The 19,949-nt window shown below is 41.2% G+C and overlaps 1 protein-coding gene across 1 annotated transcript in view; it reads right to left on the minus strand.

Moving 5' to 3' along the window:
- Positions 1-19,949, minus strand: part of prdm6 (PR domain containing 6) — a 69,804-nt gene that overhangs the window by 45,341 nt on the left and 4,514 nt on the right. Inside the window, exons 3-5 of the mRNA XM_055039453.1 lie at positions 15,355-15,503; positions 14,688-14,846; positions 262-389 (exon numbers count right to left, since the gene is read on the minus strand). Of these exons, the coding sequence (XP_054895428.1) occupies positions 262-389; positions 14,688-14,846; positions 15,355-15,503 (436 nt within the window). The remainder of the gene's footprint in view (positions 1-261; positions 390-14,687; positions 14,847-15,354; positions 15,504-19,949) is intronic.

Consider the following 19,949-nt stretch of genomic DNA (forward strand, 5'->3'; position numbering starts at 1 on the left):
TCTGGCTCCATGGTGACATCTAGGATGTGTGATTGATGAGAGCAGAGCTACATGCACTGGTTATATCTATAACCAAGCACATAATGGCACCAACTACAGGTACCTTTACAAGCTCCAGATCACAGGATTATACTTCATTCAAATAGTACCTGTAAAACTTGCTAGTCATCTCTAAATGACAAACAGAATATATTGATAACAAAACAAGTTACTTTTAAGAAAAATACCAACTTTGCATCAGAGAACGTCAGAAGTTCTTACCTGTACTGGACCACCATCATGTTCTGCTCCCCACAGTGCCTCGCGCAGCGGATGTACCTCATCCAACTGGATTTACTGGGATCGTTTCCATCTATGAAGTGCTGCAACGTTCCCTCTGCATCATAGATCTAGAACACACAGACACGGAAACAATGTAACTGGCATTTTAATTCGTTTTATTCAGTTAAAAACAGTTTTACAAGTTTAAATTGTACAACAGTTTTTTCCACCTTGACCCACTGTTGGTCCAAATTGGGCCCCATGAGTACCAGACTGGTACTGAGACCAGTAGATGGGACCAGTTCTTACTGGTTAGCAGGTCTGGTTTTACTGAAGAAGTGACACAAAAACATTAAATTCCTCTGAAACATTTGACCAGAGAGTAAAACGGATCAGTTTCTGAATGAAAACATGAATAAATGTGTTTCTATCTGTTCTGTTGGCCGGTATTTCTCTGAACGTCTGTTGCTTCTTTAAACTGAGAATATAATTTAATCTGCAGAAGCGACTCACTGGTGTCGACTTTAGGAGGAAAACAACACGATGATGAAACTCGTGCATCAGCAGAAAGACGAGGATTTCACAGCTAACAGTGATCATAAGCAGTTAAAGCGCTTCGATCTCACCCAGCCGCTGTGTGTGTGTGCTGGTGTGTGTGTTCATTATTAATCCATCCCTCCATCCATCCGTGGTGATGCAGTGTGACTGTATTGAGGAGGCGTCGAGTGTGTTTATAAGGTGATGACCCGAGCCAATAGCCGGCCTCTGTTCTGTCCATACAGCCTGCAAACAATCAATGCAGTAAATGACTGTGGGAATCAAAGGAAACAGCCTCATTCATTATTCTCAGTGTGTCGCTCTGAGACGTCTGTCACCGTCGGTCTGTCTGCAGACGCTCCGGTTTGATCTCTGATCTGGTAAAAACCCAACAGATTCATCACTGAACATGAGGAGTGGACCTCAGAAACAGAAAGTTCTGATGAACCGAGCTGCCCAGTCAAACTGCCCGGTGGTGCAGCTACGACTATCAGTCAGGTGATGTAATTCATCACACCTGTTACCTGCTGGCTGAAGGTTTATTGTGTCCACGTTTTAATTGGCTGTAAAGTTTACAGAAGGATCCGTTCCTAAATGTTTTGGGAGGGTCTGACGTCGGTGTGGTGAAGATTCGTCTCTTAAAGGCTGCAGTCCCACCAGCCAGGCTTTCTCCACTCTAATCCAAGTCCAGTCCATCAGTCCAGGAGGTCCGGTTCGTTTGGTGTTCATGTGTAATCAACCAAAACAACTAATTCTGGTCCTGCTCTGATCCACTTCAGCTCTGTTTGGTTAAAGTTAACTGTGGTTCGTTTCAATGCATGTGAACGTCAAGCAGACAATAGATTGGTCCAAAAGCAGGAAGTGGACTACAACGCAGGGATTTCTGGGTAATACAACCAAAACAAATGTGTTAGTTCAGCACCAGCAGGAGAAATGACTTGTGGTCTTTTACCAAAGACAAAAAGAGAGAAATCCTAAAATCTGATCTGTGTACATTTGGCGAAGGAAGTTAAAGCGCTTCGATCTCAGCGTCTTCAGAGGGTTTTGTGTGGTAATGGTTCTTGCTGCAGCGCCTCCACAGGTGAGAAGGGGAACAGGTTTTTCAGTTGGTTTGAGTCAGTGCGGTGTGAAAGCAAACCGCAGCTGAAAATGTAACTAATTTGGTCCCCAATCTCAGCAAACTGAGCCGACCAGGAGGCGGGAAAACGGGTAAAATGAAGATGAACTGTTTGGCCTTGTGGATATTCTGGCAACCAAAGGAAAAGGGGCCAAATTGCCCTGATGCAGGAATCCCTGCTGGTGCTGAAGTCTGTATTACTAGATGGAGATGTGAATAAAACTCAAATAAAGAAAAAAGGAGGAGGAAGATTAAGAGCAAGAATCTCCTGGCGGTGATAAAACCCTCTGATCTCGACCACTTCAGTGAGTCCAGGCTCAGCGCCGGAGTATGGAGGAACATTTTAAACAAACTTAATGCATGTTCACACATATTGCAGTCATTTCAAAACTCTGATGACTCTTTAGTATTTCAGTCAGTTTGTGTTTGATTTCAAGGCCTTCAGAAAGTCTTTATGTGACTCTTTTTATGGCCTGAGAAACTTTCTGCTGTCTGTACAGTAACGCTCCTGAAGCTAACAGCTGCTTTCTAGCTTCATGCTGTTCTGTCAGGTTTTTTGGCCGCCTGTGTTTATCGAATCCATCGCTGAGAAATTCCATCTGAAAGACAAACGACCAAAGATCTCATATTGTTTAGTTCAACAGCTACAAAATGTTGCAGACGCTGCCAGGCTCGCAGCTCCAGCTGTCATTTTCTGTCCCAGCACAAAAAGTAGATTTTTTTATTGTTGCTGTTGTTAAAACTCCATAAATTATTGTAGTTCAGCTTGGCTTGTGTTGAACAGATGCAGCACAAAGCTTCATGTTCACTGAGATCAGCGGCTGGTGAGTCGATCCATTTCTCACAACCTTCAGCTGATTATATCAATATCTTGTCTGATCAATTATCAGAACAGGTAAAGAAAATACTTGGGTACATTTTTAACATTTCTTTCCAAACAGCCTGATGTCCCATTATTTAACAGTTCAGGACAAAGAAAGAGGATCAGTCTGAATATTTTATTAAATAGCAGATTATGAGTTTATTAGTCGGAGCTGCACTCTGCTTAATTTGAGGAAATCATTTGCAATATGTATCAGGAATATACTTGAGGAGAGAAGCAGAGAATAACATAAAAGTTATTGATTGACTAACGATTAATTAAAAGCAGCCATGTTTTACAAATCCTGAGTTTTGACTTGCATCAAGATTTTCTGTCTTCCTTCGAACATCAATGGATATTTTTTCATAATTTCCTTAATTTAGAAAAAGAAGTACATGTACTATATTTTAACATTTATTGTGTCAGCTGTATTAAATACTGACTGAATGAACAGAAAATTGTGGTTTTCTCACATTATTAACTGACATATTTATAAAATATAACAAACAAGGAACCATTTAACTGTCCTGTTCTGGGATGCGTCTGCCGGGATTATTTCCCTTAGAACCGACCAACTGGTTCTGCTGAAGGATGAGCAGCAGCGCCCTCTTCTGGATGACGCCAAAACTACAACACTGAAAGAAGTGGATCCTTTATTTATTCTAATAAACCATTAACTTAATTAATCATAAATCAATAGTTTGCATCCCTACTTTTAAATATCTTTAATAAATATTTATTCTACATTTTCTCAGTTGTTAAAAATATGAGTGTAAGAGTAAGAGAACACAAATCTAAAGTAGATTTAAACATAAAAGAGAACAGGAAACAAATATTGGATTCTCCTTAAGATGAAAATCTGAGATGTTTCCTGTAATTCCATTAATTTAATAAATACAACAGGGCAACCAGAGAAATGTCAGGTTCCCTCATGTTGCTCAGCTCTGACACCAAAAGGCGACCAGACCCGCCACGCTGCCGGGAAACTCCGAAGCAAACCAGCGATGACGCAGGAATAGTTTCACTCCAGAAACGTCTTTCATTAGAAACTGAAGCATCCTGAGTGAAAACTGTCAGAAAGATCTGCACAACTTCAACTGCCAGCAGGTGTTTACTGACATGTTTTGACCTGTTGACATTATTGCAGACGAAATCTTCATTTTGTCCCATCTGAACAGATGCTGAGGAGCTATTTCAAAGTTCGTGGTGTGTGTGTGTGTGTGTGTGTTTGTGTGTGTGTGTGTGTGTGTGTGTGTGTGTGTGTGTGTGTGGTGTGTGTGTGTGTGTGTGTGTGTGTGTGTGTGTGTGTGTGTGTGTGTGTGTGTGAGGAATGTTCTTCAGTTATCAGTTAAAACCCTTGAGTGCAGCTCTGCTCCACCGCAGGCATGTAAATGGCTGCTTGGCCGTCAGGACGATGTGCGTGTGACGAGCGGCTGAGCTTTTATCACAGAGTGGATGTCATTAAGTCACTAATGTAGCTGTGAGTTATCATGTCTGAAGGTGTTTCAGCTCTCTAACACACACAGATCACACACACATCAGTTAAGACAATGTATCTGAAGAGGTTTTAACACCTAATTCTTCGTCAGCTCGGCTCGGTCCCGCTGGCTGTTTGTGTCCAGACCTCAAAGATTTATTACTTTTGAGCAGATGTGGCCGTGAGATCAAGTTTGGTAAACAGTTTCAAACTAAAAAGCTGAGAACGCAAGCTGTGAAAAATGTTGCTCTAAGATGTATTTCTCTACTTAAAACAATATCTTGGATTTCTTTCGGAATGTAAATCAAAGTGAAAAAAAAATAACTTGAAATGTAAAAAGTGTTTACACTCAGGAGTAAAATATGGTTCATAAAACCTACAAATCTATTGCTTGAAAAGACACTTGAATGAGAACAACATGCATCTTTCATGGAGAGATTTTATTAAACTAAAGTGCAGTTTTACTGATTCACCACAGAGGGCGCCATCGGGCTCCAGAACAAGCTAAATGACCCTCAGTGGGTCTGAGTCCATCAGTCTGTCTGAACGCGTGCAGCCGCTCACATTAAGGTCATGTGTTTTCACTCAGGATGTCTCATTAATTTTACATTTTCCAAAGTTTATAGCCACTTTGCAGAGACTGCGCTGTCTCTGCAGCACAGCGCTGTCTCTGCAGCACAAAGGTGCTGCAGCTTACAGACCCTACAAATGTGTTTTTGTAAATGACTCAGAAAACAGGTGAATGCGGTACCACAGTAGGTCAGCCGGGCCAATCGGTGGCGCTATAACAGAGAACATTATATGTTGCCAGGTTGGGCAGGTATGCGCCCAGTTGGGCTTCTTTTAAACACGATGGGCTGGAAAAATGGGTTTGGCAAAGTGTTAAAGTTTAGGCTGCTTTTCACAGTATTTGATGGATATTTAGAAAGTTTTCACATAAAAATTATTTCAAAATAGTTGTGATTGTGCCACAGAAAAACCCAGAACTTGTGCATAAATGCTGTGTTCTCGCTCTCATTTTATTCATTTATTCTGAAATGTCCAGATCCCTCAAATGTGACATCATCAATGATTTGTCATCTGTTAATCAACAGTTACTATGTGTTCATTTTTCATCTGGAAGCTTTGAAACAGAAAGATGCCGCACATCAGGATTCTGGCATTCAACAATGTCTTCAGTCAGAGGCTTTCTTCTAACTGTTGTGTCACTGACTGTTGCAGGAGATCCTTCCGTCCTACAGCCATCAGCATCTACAACTCTGAAAAATACTTTTGAATTGAATTAAAGTATTTTTGCGCAGTAATATGGAATCATCTCTGATCTGAAGCGACTGATTCTCCGGTGAAAAGTCTTGGTCAAACAGAACAGGATGAACAGTTTGATCAGCTACCGGCTGAACACGTTGCTTTAATTCAGTGCAGAGTGAGACGTTCGGGTAAAACTCAGTTTATTCGTCTGAACAGTAACAACAGGATGAAAGTTAATAGCAGGTGATGCTCTGCCCTCATAGGGTCTTAGTAACTATTCAGGAGACAATCTCAGAGGAAACAGCGTGTGCTGAACACATCGGTGTCTTTCTTTTCCATTTTTCTTTTTTTACTCCAGATTGTGTAAAACTGCCCCTGAGAGCCAATCAATGATCACGGGCTTCTGTTCTACAGCTAATCAATGAACCCTCACTAATTCTACTGTTATCTGTTCTCTTCATCTTCCTCCTGCTTATCCCACCATCCCTCCTCCACCTTCTGCTGCTCCCGTCATCTCATGACAGGAGACGATGATCGAACTTCCACTCTGCTTTATTCAGCTTTTATCTAACGCACTGGTGACAATAACGGCACAAACAGATCCATCCACGTTTGTAGCCGTTTATCCAAACGGACACACAAGTTCTCAAGCTCCTCAGCTCATTTCTGAATTTAATCCGTCAATCTGAAAGAAAAGGTAAAGAAACAGATTCCTGGGTCCCCCTGCAACACCGAGAGTTCATCTCTGTTATAGAATTTATTTATCTTTGGATATCCAGTAAACACAAGTTTTTAAAATTATAATTTCATCTTAAATAAAAAAACTCTGAAAGTGAAAAAGAAACGCCCAGAGAAACTATGTGTCTAGTTAAATATCTGTTGGTGTGGAACCAGAATCAGAATGGAAATCTTTATAAGCCAAAGAATAAAATATGGAAAAGGAGCATAATAAAAAAAAATCTCTGTTTCATTTTCCGCCCATCAACAGAAAATAAACGTTTTTCTGGACGACATAAAAGCAGAAAAGTGTAAACACGTTGATTTGAGTTTGGTAAAACCTGCGAGGAGGGAAAGTAGTTTGTTGTTTAGTGGGTCTAACGTTAATCACGTTTCTGTTGCAAACAGCAGGAACATTTTTCACTCACGGTTTCCATAAAACACGTTTAAATTCTTAAATTGGCAACGACTGAAACTAAACAGCAGAAACGTCTGTGGCACAGAAAGTTTTTTAACTTGGGATGTTTCTGTGGTCATTTATTTTATTCAGTAATGTTCAAATCATTTCCTCTAAGCTCTGCATTTTCTCTATAACTAAGAGCTTAAAGCTGATTTCCATCACATTTCCCATCCAGCTCTCAACAACTTCTGTCTTTCCATTAAATAAAAATCATTTGAGGAAACCTTCCAGGTTCGTCCTGCCAAATCTATCAAATCTATATATTAAAATATATTTTAATATATTTTAATCTCCTTCTTTGCAAAGTCCTCAGCTCCATGTGAGGCATCTCAGCAGTCTGTTCCCATGCTAACTCTGCTGCAATAAAATCAACGTTGGCCAAACCAAAGCGAAGCCACAAAGCTGCTCATTCTTCCTGCTGCTCCCTCCTTCAAACGCAGCGTGTCACTGAGGTGTTCATTTTTCAGCTGCAAGCCTTATAAACTCTGCTGCCATCACCCCACTGCCGCAGTGCCCAAGAGCAACAGTCGGGGCTCCGCGTGAAGCCAGAGCCACTTCAGCGGCCTTCCAGCGGCCCGCCGGGCTTCCAGCGGGCCGGCTCATAAATCAGGGCGGTAATAATCGTCCAACGCAGCCGATAATATTTGGATAACCGACTCTGATGCAGCTCAGCGTCAACACCAAACGGTTTCCATCTGGAGACAGAAGAGCAACGCAACAACACCCACAGAACCACCACCACCCACTAACTCCACCCACAGAACCACCACCACCCACTAACTCCACCCACAGAACCACCACCACCCACTAACTCCACCCACAGAACCACCACCACCCACTAACTCCACCCACAGAACCACCACCACCCACTAACTCCACCACAGAACCACCACCACCCACTAACTCCACCCACAGAACCACCACCACCCACTAACTCCACCCACAGAACCACCACTACCCACTAACTCCACCCACATTGTTGTATCCATCTGTCCAAACGGCTCAAACTACCAACTAATCATCTACTGTCTCTGTAAGCGTCACATGAAACCAGAGTCATAAATACAAGTCAGAGTCAGAACCTGGTAATTAAACCAGTCGGTTCTGTGTTCAAACAGATCCAATGTTCTCTGGTATCGGATCGTCCTCTGATCCGATACCAGTGAGTTAAAGCCTGGCAGTTCAAACTCCTTTCAGATTTAATATTATTAAATTAAAAATTATTTCTTTTATCAGATGGATTCTGATAAATGAGACAAGAATCTCCTAAAGATAAAATAATGTAAATAAATCACTTTTGGAAAATGAACAAAAACAGATTTTCATTGTTTTGTGTAAAACAAGCCATCTCTGAACTCTCAGTAGTTACTGCAACACAGCAACATTTAAACTGATCCAGGTCTCACATTTAGTTTCAGCTGTAAAATCTGTGCTGAGGTTGTGAACAGTGACTCCATCTCCAGTTTTCCTCCTGGTGTTCATCCCTCCTCTCTGATGTTTGCTTTCCTACGCTTTCCTTTCTTCTCCTTTCACAGATCTGCTGCTTGGAGACGTTCTGGATAAATAGCGTTCGGCCTCGTCGCTCCCATCACCAGCTGTCTAACAGAACATCTCTCATCCTGGAGCTGCAGACGACGTGTTGCACTGAAAACTGCTCTAACAAGAGATTTTACATGGGTGTTGTCTGAAGCAGTTTTATGCAGATCCTTCACAGACAAATAAAGCAACACATGTGAGCTTCTACAAATCTGCTTTAGACATGTGATGGTTTGCTTCCCTGTTTCCAAAATGTATTTTAAAAATCTCCCAGAATGTCGCCAACTTTTTAAAAAATGAAGTTTTTACACCTCGTCTGTTATTGACAGACTAAACATCATAAAACTTCCACATTTAAAAAAAGCAGTTGATCCTGAAGCTCGTCACAGCAGGTGAAGCTGCTGCAGAAACAGCAGAAAGTTTGAGGAAAACAAGCAGATCAAACATTCGGCGGCTAATGAAGAGACGCCACACATGAACACATACGTGTTGCTCTGACACGCCGGTGCGGGTGGAAAACCCCGGGCTTTGTTCTGCAGCGCCCTGCGGTCGGCGGGCCGGCAGAGCGAAGTCACACAGAGCGAGGAATGAGAGCGGCTTCGATCCGACTCACAGGGAGGGTTTAACCAAACAGCGCCGAGCCGAACGGCGGTTTCTCTGCAGCCGCAGGCGACCCAAAGGTCATCGCCTCTCCTGGGACCGCCTCGCCGGTTTATGGCAGAAAAACACACACCGAGACGGACGGTGCAGAAAAATTAAACCAGAGAGCAAAAGTTAAAACCTGAAACTAAACAGTGGAGCACGGCTGTCCAAAGTGTGGTGCGGGGGCCATTTCTGGACCTCGAAACAACTCTGAGCGGCCCTGGACCACAGGCCAGGCAGTGGGTGGAGATTTAAAAATCATGTTGGGGTGAAGTTTTTCCTGATGGTGCAACACAATTTATCCAGGTTTCTGCTTTGAATTTAGCTTCTATTAATACAAAAAAAACATCCAGTGATTTTAACTAAAATGCTTTTTTAGGGCATTTTATGTTAATAAGCTGGTCAGAATGAAGCTGGACTGATCCAGGTTCTGCTCTGGTTACTGAAAAGATAAAAATAAATAAATCAGAAGATGAAAAATGTACTGTTTAGTTTGCTGTTTTTTTTTACTGGCAAACTTTTTAATTCTAAATCTACGATTTGAACATCTCGTCTACAGGAAACCGACTGCTTTGCTCAAACATTAAAATATTTTGTGTTTAGTTTATTTCTTATTTAGCATGTAACTTTTTATTTTTTTATTTTTGCTATTAATATTTTGTGGCCCTCAGAGACATTTCAGACACCTGCAGGTATTTAGGCATATTGTGGAAAAAGTGGCAATAATTTAAATGGAGCTACTGATGATCCTGTTTTTCAGTGTAAGGTTTTCATTTCGTGGTGCAGTCAGCTCAGAGCTCATTGAGCTCCAGCAGGAAACACGGCTGCAACCAGAGGATACAGGAGGTAAACCAGCTGCTCTCAGTCAGACGTGTCTGAAACTTACAAACATAAAGGGAAACAGTTTCACCAGGATGGAAAACTGAGCAATTATCCAAAAACAAAAAATGTACAACAAAGGAATGAAAAACAAATTTCAGAAATAGGAAACAGCATTTGTGTCTCAGCTGAAAGAAATGATATTTAATGTGAAAAGTGTCAGAAGAATCAGTGATGATTGGATGAAATCAGGATTCAGTGATGATGAAGGATTGAAGCTGTCAGAAAATCCAGAGCGGCTGCAGATTAAATAATCCCACAGATTTATATAAAAACGCAGCTTTAGTCACAACAATCCCTCTGAGTTTTTGTTGTTCTGCCAGAATAAAAACATTATGTAATTATTTTTAATTATTTTATGGCACCAAACGGTTTGGTGTCATGTTAGTAATAAGTTGTTTCCTCAGCAGTGATTCCGTATTTCTTGATCATGTGACTCAGCCATAAACTGCAGCAGAAATTCAGAGGATATCAAGACACCTGAAGTGGACGAGTTGTTCGAGTCGGCGGCCATCTATCAAAATGTTTTCACAACTTCACTTTTTCTCAGCTTCTGGTTATTCAGAGATTTTGTTCAGTTCTCAGCGGCTCAAATTCTCGTCTCTCCAGGTGTTTCAGAGCATCGCAGTGAAACCAGGAACAGCCACACGCTGTTCAGGTGCAGCTGGTCGGACCGGCTCCACTTCACAGAACAGAAACAGCTTTTATTATTCAGGATCCATTATTTACTGCTCAACATCTCAGAAGCTAAAAACTATTATTTACACAATTTTCAAAGAGAGTCATTTCTTTTATTTATATTATTTATTGTAATTATATTCACGGTTTTTATTTTCTGTCTTTCAGCGTTTGGAATGGAGAAAAGGAAAATAAACTCATTATAAGAGACAGAATTATGGCTGACAAACTGACAAAACCAAAATATGCAGCTTCAGGTTGGAGACAAGTCGACTCCTGCACTGTAAAACTTTTCACAATTTAACTTGCAAAAAATCAAGTCAACTAGAAAATTGTCTTGATTTAACAACAAAAGATGAGTTAAACATTGTTTATCATTTTAAATAGCTCATTATATGTTAGAACTTAAAGCTGTATTTAGACCAAATTATTTCACATTATGCAAAAAACTCTTCATCTATTTGAACAAGCTCACATTTTAAACTTAGTTATTTTATTTATCTTGATTTTCACTAATTTTAATGTTTGATCCAAATTGAACAGCATAAATAAAAGACCTGATAATAATAATAATTACAATGAATTATTGCTCAGATGCTTATTCTGAACAGTTTCAGACAAACTGACAATAACACAGGACACAAAACCTGCCGCTAAGCATCCTGGGAAAAACTCCACCTCCTTTTGTTCTTTACATTTTTTGGGTGCCAACTTTAAAACCCTCGTTGTTCAACATTAATAAAAACTTAACAGCTTATTGCTATAAGTTTATCTGACAGATTTTGAACATGCAAAGAAATTCAAGATTTCTGAAAAGTGATAACCTCAACAGAGGTCCAGAGGTAGAGCACCAAGACGTCCCAGTGGATGTCACCAGACCCACAGGTTGGGAAACATCCAATAAAAAACTAACAAAGAAACAGACGGTGTTAGAAAAACACAGCTGTGAAATTACAGTTCAAGAATGCGATGACAACATCAGCCATGAAAAACACTCTCTCCTCTGTCATGTACTGTAATATCTGGGCTCCATTAAACTGGATATCATCAGCATACGTGTGAACGCAGCACAGACGCAGCTCCTCACAGGAGGAGAAGAAAAGGAGGAAAATAGTGGTTGAGTTTCTGGAAAGTTCACCAGAAAATGTCTGAAGTTCTGCAGGAAACACAAGTTTCCATCAAAGAACAATAAGCAGAGGAACATTAATAGCTGCAGATTCCTCATATCATCACTGTGATAAAAACACGTTTGCCTCACTGAAATCTAAGCATGTAGAAAACCATGTGATGTTTGACAGAAACCATTTACGATTCTGTAAACAGAGCGATGATGTCAAAGGCGATGGGAGCCTTTAATAAAACCCAGAGAACAAACATGAAATGATGACATCAGTCAGAAAGCAAAGCAGCGCCGAGGCGAACGCTGCAACCACAAACCGCTGCAAAGAGTCCGGGGGAAATCTGCAGCAGCAGCATGATGGACGGGCTGACAAACACTCGCACAAAGAAAATAGTTTACCATGCAGAGTGAAGCCAACATGCCGACCGGCGTTTTGGATTTTCCTCCGTCCTCAAGTGTCCCATCAGCGTCCCACACTGGCCAAATATTTTGCCTGAAGCTGTTCTGAAGTTTAGATGTTGGTCTCTTGTTTTTTCTAACTCTGCTCCAGCAGTTTGGCCTCTGATGTCTCCGAAAGAAAAAGTGTGTAAAAGCCAGCAGGGAGAGGTCAGAGCGGCGAGCATCCGAGCGTTTCTCCTGTTTTTACTGCACATTCTTTTCAATCAGGCCCGGCCCGAACGATCCCGTCGTGAGGCCCGGCCTGAATGATCCCACCGTGAGGCCCGACCCAAATGATCCCGCCGTAAGGCCCGGCCCGTCCCGAATGATCAGCACAGTGAGGCCCGGCCCGGCCCGAATGATCAGCACAGTGAGGCCCGGCCCGGTCCGGCCCGAATGATCAGCACAGTGAGGCCCGGCCCGGTCCGGCCCGAATGATCAGCACAGTGAGGCCCGGCCCGAACGATCCAGCCGTGAGGCCCAACCCAAATGAGCTCGCCGTAAGGCCCGGCCCGGTCCGGCCCGAATGATCAGCACAAACCGTCCGTCTGAAAGCTGCACTCTCACTGATACATCCCAGTCCTTGAAAGCATCAACTGTAGCAAAGATCAAACGTCTCATTTTCTCTCAGAGGTTCAGAAAAGTTTTATCTGTGTGAGTTTTTGGATGCAGAAATAAAAAAACTAATTGAACGGTAACTCAAATAACGCATCTATTAATTATGATCAATCACGATGTGAGGTGCATTTATCTGCTCCCTGACTTCAACCTGAAACAACCTTTAGTCTCTTTGTTGTAGCAGAATCTCATTTGTCTGTTTATTCAGAGTTGAAGTGGAATCACTGGAGGAAAACGCAGCGCTTGTTGCGGCGCCTCGGGTCACAGCGACGCAGGATTATTCCTCCGTAACTCTTCCTGGAAGCAGATCAATTTATCTCGTCGTAAAATACTGCAGCGCCAGAAAATCCTTTACTCCTGCATCCAAACGTAACGGCAAACGTAACGGCAAGTATCTCAATTAAAGCCGGGCCTTCCTGAACGCCATAGACAACATGACACAAGCTCCCTGATTGGCTATAGGACAGACATCACTTCCTGTTTTGGGGGGCGTCAATAAGAGCGTTTAGCAGCCGCTGGTTTTAATGAGATCTGTGCGCACCGTTTCTTCATCGACAGACCTAATGACCGGTTGCAGCCTGGCAGCCGATACTGTGGCAACGGTTAGAGGCAGATTATCGGATCAGCGTTTCTCCAGGGCCGCCGAGACCCAAAGGCTGGTCTGAGGGCCAAGCAGGGACCAAAATAAATGCTCTGGGCTCAAATAAAACAATAGATAACATCATTTTGTTCTATAAAACGTTTCCATACTGCCCAGAAATCTTCAGTCACTCCACATTTCAAAGGAAACGTTTCCAAACTTCCAGACATCCATTTTCTGCCTGGACGACTTCAGGCCTAAAGAAACGATGTCTAGAAGATGAACGGATCTGAAAGTCAGGCAGGATCAGATACTCAGCTGATTTCTGACGCCAGCAGTTCGACAATCTGCTTGATATCTTTCAGATTTTGCAGAATTTCAACTAAAGAAATGGAAATAAATCCTGTTAGCGGCCAACAGTTCCTCGTTAGATTAAAAATGATTAATAAACCTTTTCCTCCTCGATGTTTAGCTTCTGTTTTCTGCTGCTAGCCTCTGCCATTGTCCCCTTGGTTCCGCTGACCTCTGACCCCCTGCAGGATCCCCTCCACCGTTCAGCAGCAGAGAGACTGATGTCCGGTCGGCAGCGCCTGGCTGACCTTTAGCGGCTCGGTCACCGGGGACTCATCCGTCTCCGTGTCCGTCTCCCAGCATGCCTCAGTCCCGCCCTGCTGTCTCATGCTAATGCAGCTGTAGCTAACGGCCACATTGACTTTCTCCTGCCACTGTATGTAAAACAATCTGCTCTGATCAATGACACGGCGGCGGCCATGACACCTCACATCCAGTTCCAACTTTAAAAATCCATGAAATGATTCCATTTATCAGCTTTATGATGAGGTAAAAAAGTCGAGATCAAAACATGTAATTATCATGTAAATATGGATCAAATAACTAGTTACATTTACTGCATTACATTTATTTCAGTCACTTTTTTGAAAGCATAAACTGATTGGAGTATTTTTACTAATTTGATGATGAAGTATCTCTTCTCCTACTTCAGTAAAATTTTTGGATTTTCTACCCATTAAATGAAAAACAAACTTGTTTTATCCATACATTCACCAGATAGAGACGCCTGAGTTTTTGTTAAAGTTTTATACGTTTGTTTTTATTGAGAGAAACTGCTTTGGAAAAAATATATATATATTTTGCCGGATTTTGTTATTTTTGTTACTTATATGAATCATTGGCATTTTCAACCTTAAAATAACAAAAATTTCCACTCAACTTTAAATTTTAGTCCATCTGATGAAGTCATTTTCGAATATTAAATGATTGATAATTTGATCAGTTACTGAGTACTTGAGTAGATTTTTACTGGGTAATTTTCTAGACCAATAGTTTTTACTTTTACCTGATGAAACCAAAAGTCTACGTTGTGCCGCTCTGACTGGACTGCAGGTTTTCGGTTTCTGCTCATCTCTGCCGTCCATCTTTAGAGCGCTGCATGTTTTCTTCAGCATCGTCTCAGTTTGAGCTCATCAAGGTTTTTGTCGTCGTTGGGATGAACTCACCTCCCACAGGTGTCTGGTGTTCCTGACGGCCCCAGAGTGCAGCTTGTCCACCAGCAGGGGGACGCCCTGGAACGGGCCGATCCAGGTTCCCTGAGGGATCCTCTGGGCGGCACAGATCCCATAACCCAGACCGGGAACCGTACTGGTGCAGAGACACACCTGCAGTTAACCAGGAACAGATCATTAAAACTCTGCAGATCATTAAAACTCAGCTTAAGAATAACGCAGCAGAAGGAAGATGGAGATAAACTCCATGAACTAATCATGCTTTAATCTTATTCTTAACTTTATTCATCTTTTTATTATTTAGATGCTTTTGTTTGATTTTGTTTTCAGATCAGGTTTGTCACAAGAACATTTTTTTTTATGGATGATAAAACCTCCCAGAATTTATGACAATATTATTGTTTAGAGGCCATTTTCAATAAGACAAGGGTAATCATCTAATAATGCAAAAACACATTCTCAAAGATCATTCGTACATTTTAAATATCCAAAATAAATTAGCAAAGCAACAAATAAAGCATAAAGTAAAAATAAAACGTGATCAGTAGATCGGAGGCTTAGCAACACATTAAACTTGTCTTTATGTTTGAGCATCAAGATTTCATCCAAACATTCAAAAATATTTTACATTTCAGACGACAGACAGGTATGTAGACGTCACCTCTCTGGGCAGATCCCTCAGCCAATCAGGGACGTCCGGCAGAGGAACAGGCGCTGCAGTGCTGCTGGTGCCCACCAGGCGGCGCAGCGAGTGAAGAGGGCCGTGCATCGGACACTCGCCGTTCCTGTTATCTGCGCACATGTCGCAACCTGCAGAGAACCGGAAGCATTAGCTTCCAGGCTTCCCATTTATTCCGTTTAATCACACAGTTTAGCCACCAACACAGTTTTTACAGCAGATCTGATATAAACTTGTTTATCAACTACTTAAAAATTGCTTTAAAATCTCCTGTTAGGTTAAAAACTATAATGTGCTTTTAGCTGACACCTGCTAACTTCCTGTTCACCAGATTTAGCGAGACACTTGTTGCTAATGTAGTGCTCAAAGTGTCAAAGCTCCAGAATGCTGATATTAGATTATTACTATTTCAAACTATTTTCAGTTTTTTTTAGATTTATTTGTTCATCAGTAAGGTTCTGTGAATTGTTATGCTATGCCTAAACATCAGTTATCTGGAAGAAACCATTAGCTTTGAGCTGCTAAAGCTAAGAAACCATTAGCTTAGAGGTGCTAACGCTGAGAAGCCATTAGCTTAGAGCTGCTAACGCTAGCAAGGTCGTCTATAAATGGAAGAAAATCCTTCAAAGTTTATTCTTATCCCTCAAAAACCTCACACAGTTAGAAATACTAAAACAAAAACAAATAAATAAAACAACATAAAGAATTTACAACATTTCTAAATACCTTACCATCGTCTGCTTTTATCAGAAACAAACTGGGAAGGACAGTACGGAGGCCTGTGAGGGACATGAGGGAAAAATCTGCATTCCCTCGCAAAACTTAAAGTTCTGAACTCTTTAGTGCGAAATCTGGTAGAAAATCGATTTATTTACTGCATGTTTGTGTTTGTTTGCGCAAACGGTCCTTCTAAACACATTATTTTCATTTAATAATATGTTTAGAAGGTTTTTTTCATTTCTCTAAGTTAGCATTGTTTGATATTTTGTTCGGTATTATATTTTCATTGTGTGTTTTTCACTCACCTTCTTTAAAAACCTGATTGTCTTCAGTTTTCAATAATAATCTACAGGCAGGTCTGCAGCTTGGCCCAGTCTGCTTTAAAACCTTTTTTAAACGCTTCACAGGAATTATTTTACTCCTGACTGTGTGAAAAACTGAAACTGATGAAAAAAGGATCCTGTTTCCACAATAAAGTCCAAATGAGGGGGAAAAGTCCTCTGTGGTGTTTTTCTACGCTAATGTAGCGCGCCGCACATTGCCTGGAGTTACTGAGTGTCAACATTTACTTACAGATGCAGTCTGACAGTAATGGATGCTAATTGACTGTAGAAACATAATGAGAGATGATTATCTGGACAGAAAACTCCCACAAAGGCTGAGAGAAACAGGATGTGAATGTTGTTTTTTCTGACTTTCCCAAAATGAAAACATTTTCCATTTGATAGACTGGCAGCTGCTTTTACACCATGATGAATGGAAGTTAATTAAATCATAATAAAGTCATTTATTAACCGCAAACTGCAGCTCTGGTTCATGGCTGAGTAAATGGGAAAAATTCTCCATGTGTTTCTTTTAATGATGTATTTTTTTTTGTTTGTTTTTGTTTTGATTTGAAGGACAGAAATCTGGGATTCACCTAAAGTGGAGAGATTTGTGTGAGTACTCGAAACGTTTCCATATGACTGGTACCACTGTGCTAAACTACTTTCCTCTTATGCTCGCAAAGAATCATGCAACCATCATGAGATCAAAATGATAGAAAACTGCTGCTAAAAATATTTCAGCTGAAAAACAGATTTATGATTTATCAGAAAGTTGAAGATACACAATACCTTCAAGAAACAGGAAGTGCAAGGATGGACTGCAGAAGAAAATCAGGCCCACAAACACAGAGTCACAGAGGCGACAGCAACCCGAATCAGACCCGGTTCTGATACCCAATGTGTCCAAATGTGGAACTAAATCAAATAGGATTGTTTTCGAAGCGTCTGCAGCCTGAACGGTCATATTGCATTTAGTCTGACGTTTATGTTACTGTTGGGAGACATGCATCCTGATTCTGCACCAGAAGAATCCAGAAGTGATAAATCAGGATGCAAACAATGGCTGAAAATTATAACTATGAACTTATGAACGCATTCTGAATCAGTGAAACGCATCACATCACAACCCACCATGATCAGACATTTTTCAAGATGACATATGATAAATCCGACCCGACCTGGACGGCAGCTAGCAGCTATAAAGACTCTTATTTTATGCTGCTCTTTCTGAAGATAAACCTCCTCACACCTCAGGATTACATCCACAGCTCATGTCCCAAACGCTGCAGTGTTGTGCTGGTAATGCTGAGCCGGGTCAGAGCTGCTGAGCCGGGTCAGAGCTGCTGAGCCGGGTCAGAGCTGGTACTCTGGTCCGCCTCCAGCAGACGGACTGAGCCGCTCTGTTCCCAGAACCCTCAGAGGAATCGGAGGGAAACTTTCCAATTTACAGGATTGCTGTTGAGAGTTTTTTAATGGTTGCTCTAATTGAAACATTTTACACTGTAGTGATGAGAATTAGCCGGTTTCTCAACACGCTCTGACTCTCATGTTAGGATTTTGCAGCATTTCCTGACCTGCTGCCAGCTGAACATTAAAACCAGAGGTTCAGTAACAAACTCCTGGACTCTCCCTCAGTCCAATCATCTGATGGTGATTATGAATGATATCTGTGTTTGTTTGCAGTCTAGATGAAGAGCGCCCACACACTAAGCCCAAACATATTTATCTGATCCGGACTCTGTCCCGCTCCTCGCTGAAGGCAGCAGGAATCAGGCTGAACAAATAAAAGTCTTTATCAGTTAAAGGTGAGACAGAAGCAGTTTAATCCCACAGAGAAAAATGCTTGAAAAACAGCTAAAAACCTGATTCAGTTCAAATGGACTCTTTAGAGAAATAAAGTACGTATCTAAAGCTAACGCTGAGTACAGAACCTGTCAGAACCAGCAGGTTCTAAAGCAGCAGAAACTAAACATACGATTGGAGTAAAGATCTTGTGTGCAGGATCACAGAGATCCTCATGACATCTCAGTCACTGATTGGACAATTTTCACATCAGATTTACGGTGTTTTCACACCTGGCAGTCCGGTTAGACTGTTCAGCTGCTACTAAAGTTGCAACATCTGTTCCATCTCCAGCTGCTGTGATTCTGTTTCTCTCTGAGTGAAACCAAACAAACTCCTCAGTAAACTGTTCCCCTCCTGGCCTGTGGGGGCGCTGCACCAAGAACCACTGCAGGAAACAACATAACAACCTCTGAAGACGCTGAGAGCAACTTCCTTCTTCACAAAATGTTAGCAAAAATCATCTGAAGGATTTAGTCTCCCGTTAGCACTAAGCTCCTTCAGACTAGCCAGCAGGAATTAGCAAACACCTGGTGGAACTGCACATATACTGAGCTCAATATACTTCTCAGTGAAACGCTGATACAAATGTTGTTAAAGGGTTAATAAAGGAGCCATGTTGTGATGAAGCTTCAGAAAGAGCAGGAGTTTTAAAAGAGATAAAGGCCAAATTTCAAGACATTAAATCAGAAAGAAAATGTTTTAAATCATGTTTTATATCCAGCGTTTTATAGAAACTGAAGGTAACTTATTTCTTTTTTTATAAAATGGCATTAAGTGGCTTCAAAAGACAAAACTCTGCTCTTCGAGAACAAATCAGAAATCATTTCCTTCTGGAAGATGAACTTTTGCTCCGTTAATTGATTTAGTTAAAACTAAAACTACTATGAATTAAAGAAGGAAAATGTTCCTTAATAAGGAACAAGAACAATTAAAACATTGGAGGTTTTCTTCAAAGCTGACAACTTTCATCGTTAATTTAAATATTAATTTTGCTTTTTCAGGTTTAAAAAACTGAATGTGACAAAAAGAAAGATGAAAGAAAATGAGTACAGAACCTATACTCAGAAGATGAACCCAAACAGACCGTCTGTAGAACCGACAGAACCGACAGAACAAACAGAACCACCAGAACCACCAGAACCGACAGAACCACCAGAACCGACAGAACAAACAGAACCACCAGAACCACCAGAACCGACAGAACAAACAGAACCAACAGAACCACCAGAACCAACAGAACCAACAGAACCAATAGAACCAACAGAACCAACAGAACCGACAGAACCAACAGAACCAACAGAACCAACAGAACTAACAGAACCGCTGCGTTTCCTCCGAAACACTTCAGCCACTAACGAGGCGTAAGGAGCTGCAGGAGCTTCTGCTCTTCATCGTCTCGTTTCTCCTCATCCTCCAATAAAATCACGTCTGACTGGATCTGATCAAAATGCATCTCAGAAAATCACTGAAGACGTTTCAGGTTTAATCAAAAAGTCCAAATTCTGCCTGGTTTTCTGCTTTTGCTCCTTTTGCTGAATGTTCAGGTTCTGAGATACAAGATATAAAAGGATAAAAATTCCTAATTAATTCTAACTTTATTGTACACAGTAAATTCTGCAGAGTTAAACCAACACATTATCATATTATTATTTTATAAACCTTCTTAAACATTGATGTGTTAAATTC

The sequence above is a fragment of the Poeciliopsis prolifica genome, unplaced genomic scaffold (assembly GCF_027474105.1).
Source record: "Poeciliopsis prolifica strain line A6 unplaced genomic scaffold, Auburn_PproV2 SCAFFOLD014, whole genome shotgun sequence".
NCBI classification, from domain to species: Eukaryota; Metazoa; Chordata; class Actinopteri; order Cyprinodontiformes; family Poeciliidae; genus Poeciliopsis; species Poeciliopsis prolifica.